Here is a 6835-nt window from a genome sequence, read left to right on the forward strand (position 1 = left end):
GGGTGCCTATGGGCTTTGCAATTGTGTCCTCCCCACTTATGGTCAATTGATCATAGAAGGTCGTTTCTAGATAATGAGCCTTTGATTGGTTGAAGGAAGTGCAATTGTCTGGGATACGAATTGGTTTTTTGTGTAAGCGTCCCTTCACTTATTAATGGTAGGTAGACGATACAAGCTTGTGCTTGTGTAGCCATGGCCTTTCTAATAACACATGGTAGGACACAGAAGAATCAAGGACGTGGAATTTGGTGAGCTTAATGAGTGGTCTGACTTTTTGTACTAGCTGAATGTGTCAAATGGTATGTTTGCATCCTCCTCCAAATCCGGTGATCTCCATTGGCAATCCTTGTATTTTTCTTTGGGAAATACCCAATGCGACAAAAGTACGTAATGGTACAACGTTAAGGGATGAGCTGGTGTCCACAAGGGCTCTCCTCACATGAACTTCATTTATCATTGTTAAGACACACATCGACCTCTTGTGATTAGGGTATTGGACTTCCATGTCCTCATCGGTGAAGTTGACCGCATTGGTTGTCTCTAGAAAGGCTTGACTTGCATGAGCTTCTATTGTAAAACAATGGGATCTAGATGAGGACGCAATGCCAACTATGGCTTCTATTGTTGCTGTTCTAGCCTCGGGAGTTAGTCCCAATTGGTTGAATAGTGAACGAAGCGTGGGACTCCTTTGTAGCGTCTTAATGGAATGCACTAGATTTCATTGGTACCATCCAATCGAATCCAATTCAATTGTTTATTTATTCAATTGCTGGAGTTAGCATAGCAGACATCATGGGATCTTCCTCCTCGTTGCTAGCATGTTTGACCACGACAACTATCCCCTTTCCCTTGTCATGATGAGGTAGAGGATTTCTTTGTACACCTTGAGTGCCATGGCCTACTTTGAGAGTGTCTCTTGCCAATTTCTCATTAAACATCCTTTGTATGTAGCGACATTCTGCAGTTGGGTGATGAACATATATGTTGTAGCGACAGAAGTGCGAATGTTTCTTGTCTTCCTCAGTTGGCTCTCTATCAATCTTGTATAGTTTTATCACTCCATCTACGATCCATTGATCAAGGATGACACTTAACTTCTTTGATGTGCAAGATATGGGTAGATATTCTTCGATTGCCTTGCCTTTCTCACGCTTCTTCTTGCTAGCGGGATCATTGGTAGCCGCCAAGAGCACTTGGGGAGCATTCCTCTTGTCAGTCTTTAGCCGCTTACTTGTCTTCCAAGATCTCTCATTTGTCTTCCAAGATGCTGCGATTTTGTTGGCCTTTTTGAGGAGCGAAGCAATTTGCTTGATCTTTAAATTCTTGTGGTGAATTTTGTATTCATAAAACATATTTTCAATGCAAATTTCAACCAACTCATGCTCCTCATACTTCACATGGAATTCAAGGGTTGTATCTTGGAATCGCTGTATGTAATTGAGTAAATCTTCATTGGTCCTTTGCTTAGTGTTGTGTTGCCTAATCAAAGTAACCTCTTCTTGCTCTTGGCAGTACTTTCCACAGAAGCACTCCACCATGTCCTCCCATGACTTGATCAATCCAGTTGGGATTGTCATGTACCATGAATAATCCTTGTCAAAGAATGACTTGGAAAACTCATAAAGGCATAACTCCTAATCACTAGCATGTGGGCCTATAGTATCTACGAACTTGCTTACATGCTTAAGAGCTTTTCCTTGTCATCCATCATAGATTGAGAATGTGGGAACTTTATAATTTTGAGAGTATGGTTTGTGCAACAGCTAAGACAAATAAGGAGGTTGACGAACGAATTGCCTTGGCACCTTGGAGATTTTCACTTGTTCCCTCTCAATGAACTTTGCTACGTCGGCAAGTGTGACATATTGAGGATCATTATCAGCATCAAGAACCTTGTTGGCTTTGTCTTGTTGAGTCTTTTTGCCATTGTTAGCCATCTTTTTCATTTTGATCCTTTTCAAGTGCGAGCTCCTCTTGCCATGGATTCTCCTTATTGCGAGCCTTGTTGGATTCTTCAATGCACTGAATAGCCTGAGCGAGGTTGGTCAGTTCTGCTACATGCTTTGCATCATTTCAAATAATTCCTTCATTCGCAGAAGGGCTTGTTCAACCTCCCCATCAAGACGTACTTCCCTTAAAGAAGCATCAACAATTGTTCCTTGAGATGGAGTGATAATGTAGGAGGTAAGTTGGTTTTTTTGACTTGGGAGGCTTGATTTCTCCTTCCTTAGCTACTTAACTCCCCAGTGAAGTCACCAAAATGTTGAGGTAGGTTTTACGACAAGGGCCGAGATTGTAGAATGAGCCTAAAACCCCCACTGGGTTTGTTAAATTTGTCCGTTATTGGAAAGTCAAGCCCAAAATTCGCAATGCGTAGTACGCAAAGGCTAATGGTGCTTTGTGGAAAGAGAAACCAAAACAAATTGAAAAACAAGAAAGTGTAGAAATATATGTAAGTCTGAAATCTCAACCCCAATTGGCGAGAGGGGAAATTAAGAGAGGTCTCAAGTAAGAAAAGGAGAGTTCATCTGTACCAATATTTCCACCCTTAGAATTCCAAATCGTCCCAACACTTGGTAGCTGATTGGGCTTTTATATCAAAGTTTTGGGTTTGTAGGGAAATGTTCTGCTTATCTTGTGGGTTGGTGATGAATATTTATACCAAGTTTTGGGGGATGCTTGTGACTAGTTTTTAGATGGGTGGAAGGCTTTGGACCTTTCAAGTGCTATTTCTATGATTTGGTGTATTCTGTTTGATGCTTAGGAGAGGGTTTGGTTACTTTTTACATGATTTTTAAACAAAGTTTCTTCCTCTATGTGGCTACTATTTCTGATCTTTGTAGGCCCTTGGAAAACTACATTGGGGTGGCTGAGTGGGCTAGGCTATTAAGCTTTTTAGAGTTAGTTATGCTTTGGTGTGGAAAATGGAGTTGGGTCGAAAATTAGGGGCATAGTTAGCCAGAACATGGAGCCAATCTTGGGGTGGAAATTTCAGGTACTGGACCTCCTTCATGGGCCCTAAGTGCCCCTAGCATCTCTAGCCTACTTTATGGCACGTATGGATTGGACTCACGTAAAGGGTCTGATAGGAACTAACCCAAACCCATCGAACCATTCTCACTCATTTTCCCAGTTTTTTGCATGGGCTTGGGCCATGCAACAAAGCAAAATACAATTGATAAGATACATTGATTGGATCCACTAAGCAATTGAGCTTAGCTATTTTGTCGAACCATAAAATTTGTCGCGAAAATAACCATTAACAGAAACACTAGGTGATGTCAATTAGTTGAACTACAAACCATCTTGATGTTTTTATTGTCACAATAAACTTGTAGATCCCCTAGCTTATCTCGATATCCCAAATGGGGTGGACATTACTCATCTTGATGTGTCAGATTTCTTTTAGAATTTAACCACTATGAAGGCCAAGGTTCAAATCACTCGATTATAAATATTGAATTATTAAAAAAGAAAAATTCCTATCTCTGTCGAGTTTGAAACAGTGAGCTTTTAGTTCATTCCAAAACCATCCCATTTTCTTTATGAAAAAAAGTGCCATCCCATCCAAGATTCCAAAGTAGTGACTGCATAAAATGATACGTAGGGTACAAAACAAGTTTGAAGGTGATGTAAAGCTTGATAAGCAAGTAGATAAAAGGGAGAAAGAGATCAACTGAGAGGAAAACAAAGAATGCGAATAAACTAATTATTATTATTATTTCAAATAAAATTCTGCTCATACGTATGCCATAACAATTGTAATGTTGGCAACAAAAGTTTACTCATTGAAAAAAATAATATTTGAAAAACAATCAATCAAAAAACGTGATAATGGCTAGAACCAAGATCACTACTATGCTGTCTTTTAATTTCCTCCAATATTCTCATCATAGTCTGACTCCCATGAATCTAGCATCTCAGGCTAGAACCAAGATCACTACTATGCTGTCTTTTAATTTCCTCCAATATTCTCGTCATAGTCTGACTCCGATGAATCTAGCATCTCATCTGACTCTGTTTGGGTTTCCATCATTGAAAACCTGTAAGCTTCCTCTTCTTTCTCTATATTTTTAATTTTGCATGCTACACATCTCCCAGTCTGACCAAAAATAAAAAAAACAAAATGCCCAAGCATGGTGTTAGTTCTAAAGTAGTAATTTAAAACTTATATTTATAAATAAGAAGTAAAAAGTAGGTCTAAAATAGAGAAATATGGTTCTTACCTTTTCCATCATGCTATTACTAAGTTCATCAGCTGGAATTACACTTGGATGGAGCCTGTATTCTTCAATTCTCCAATGGCTAATTTCCCCATTTGGTGCTCGTCCCCAAAAGAAATTCCAAATTGTCTTGAACCCAACAATGTTATTGCCATGAATAACTTCTTCCTCTTCACCATTTGTCTCCCAATAACCATTCTTAGTGGTTCGAATGGACAGCATTTCATTTGGATTGATCTCAGTGAAATAAAATGCTTCGTCTTCGCATATATACTTGGATTGACCTTCCAGTCACACAAACAAATTGTAATTTGAACTTAGAATAGGCTTGTTCAATATATATATATATATATATATATATATAAAACAGAGCAATACAATCGCAATAAATTAATCTTCCAATTACAAAATGATAGTATTTCCAAGATAATTAGTATGAGCATATATGAAAAGTATTGAAATTTCTCTTTGCTCAAGAAAAATTCAATCGATACAATTCAAAGTAGTAATGCTCTAAATTGTTATAAGTTTCTAAAATAAAAAAATTGGACAGAGGAGCAATGAAGATGTACAAGAAACATGAAGAGACATTTGTATTCGAAGTTCAAACTAATAAGTATTAACACTTCACTAAGTAATTCTATCAAACACATCCCAAGCTTGTTTTGGTCAATTTCAATACCTTAGAGTGAAGCATGTAAAACCTTAAAAAAGTAGGTCAAAATTAAGCAAATAATAAAAAAAATTAATTTTTTGAAAATAACAATACAATAACATTCTTTCACAACATATAATATATAATAAAAATTATATCCTTCGTATTGCAATGTGTATTCCTTTTTTTTTTTTTTTAATTTTAATTTTTAAATTTTTCCTGTGCAAAAAACTATAAATATAATAAAATTATTAATATAATTTGCTCTAAATAAATACTATTGTTAAAGTTTTAGTAAATTTAAAACTATTATTAATTTGTTAAAATTTTATAAATTTTCACTATTTATCCATATCTTCTGTTTCATTATATCTTATGTATAAAAGTTTTTATAAACAATAAAAATTCCAGTAAAAAAAAGTTCTATTATTTCAAATGATTTTAGTTTTAAATGATTTTAATCATTTATCATCTTTTTTTTAGTTTTAATAATAGAGGTTAGCACTATGTAAGTATTTTATTCTAAAATATTTAGATAGGAAAAGTACTTTCTTTAGTCAAAATGCGTCCAACAAGACCAAAGTCAGACACTTCACCATGGGAATGAATAGCCATCTCATAACTTAAAATCATATATTAGGATTAGACTATTAGTAACTACAATATATATATATATATATATATATGTGTGTGTGTGTGTGTGTGTTTGTGTCATACAATATAGATTAAAGAATGAACAAAGTGTTTTTTTTTTTTCCTTCTCAAAAAGAAAAGGCTAAAAGAATGTGCAAAATAGATGTAACAATTTGTTTGGAGTTTTAGGCTAGGAAGCACGGGTGCTGTGTGTTGTATTGTTAACTGTACCCATCTCATAACTTTGTACACAAATTGTCAAATAATAAAAGATCTAAGATTCAAATTTCACCCACACCAAAAATCAATTTGGTGTTTTGGCTTGACGATGAAGAGGCATTATCTTGGAACCAATGCTATATATCGAAGTTTTATATCATCTGTAAAGATCTTAGAAAAAGAAAAAGAAAATTCAAAAAATTCCACAATGTAAGTTAACATACCTTTTGGCACTTGATCAGCATCAAGTTGGAACAAATATTTGATGTATTTAATATGATTGAGAGGGAGTTGACGGCACAGTATCCAATTACACAAGAACAATTTAACAAATTGGGCTGGAGAGGGACTGAACCTATACCCAATTGGCAAAAAATCTGGATCTGGGTTGGAGGAAGAAGAAGAGTCTTTCATGTTGTTCAACAATGCCATGAAGAACACAACACAAACTAGAATACTAAACTCTCTAATGACTGCACTGCTTACTGCCTCAGCGTTTTGGGGGTGGTTTAAGACCTTTTTTTAGAGAAGTTGTTACAAGTTCTTTATATTCATTCCAGGGTCAGAATATATATAGGACTACAATTCAGCAAAAATAATGGCTTTCCTATTCGGACTCAATTTCCTTCCATTTGAACGATAAATTTTTATTCCTTTTCGTACTCGGAAAACAACGTTTGACTTTCTCACTCATAAATAATAATATATAAAATTAGTGACGGTTTGTTTTCCTCTACGGCCTCTATAATATTATTTAGCATTAATTTAAAAATATACTAAATTATTATAAAATAAAACAACCCTCACAATTCCCCTTCAACCCCAGACAGCCCCTATTCCTCTTGTCCCAAAGTCCCACTTAACTTATGGGTATTGTGGGTGGATTGGTTAAGATCTTCTGCTCTTCACTGAACCATAGAATATTGAATTTGATACCAACTTCTGCAAAAATTGGCTGGTGCAAAATTACAATGTGAAAATTTTTAAATCTGAGATTTCAATTTTTTTGTTTCGTTTTGTTTTGATTTGTTTTTTCAGGTTCCTTCTCAGGTGATTTTTCTAAATTAAGTTCTAATTTTCCAATAAATTTCTGCCGATTCTGAAT

General features: G+C 35.5%; 1 protein-coding gene across 1 annotated transcript; it reads right to left on the reverse strand.

The window, feature by feature from the left end:
* Positions 1 to 3743: 3743 nt before the first annotated feature.
* LOC115979001 (NAC transcription factor 29-like) lies at positions 3744 to 6255 on the reverse strand. The gene is made up of 3 exons (XM_031100941.1): positions 5955 to 6255; positions 4227 to 4507; positions 3744 to 4102 (listed from the first exon to the last, which is right to left on the reverse strand). The coding sequence occupies exons 1-3, from the start codon at positions 6160 to 6162 to the stop codon at positions 3956 to 3958; spliced, it is 636 nt and encodes a 211-aa protein (XP_030956801.1). The 5' UTR covers positions 6163 to 6255; the 3' UTR covers positions 3744 to 3955.
* Between the last annotated feature and the right edge of the window lie 580 nt (positions 6256 to 6835).

The sequence above is a fragment of the Quercus lobata genome, chromosome 3 (genome assembly GCF_001633185.2).
Source record: "Quercus lobata isolate SW786 chromosome 3, ValleyOak3.0 Primary Assembly, whole genome shotgun sequence".
In the NCBI taxonomy this organism is placed as follows: domain Eukaryota; kingdom Viridiplantae; phylum Streptophyta; class Magnoliopsida; order Fagales; family Fagaceae; genus Quercus; species Quercus lobata.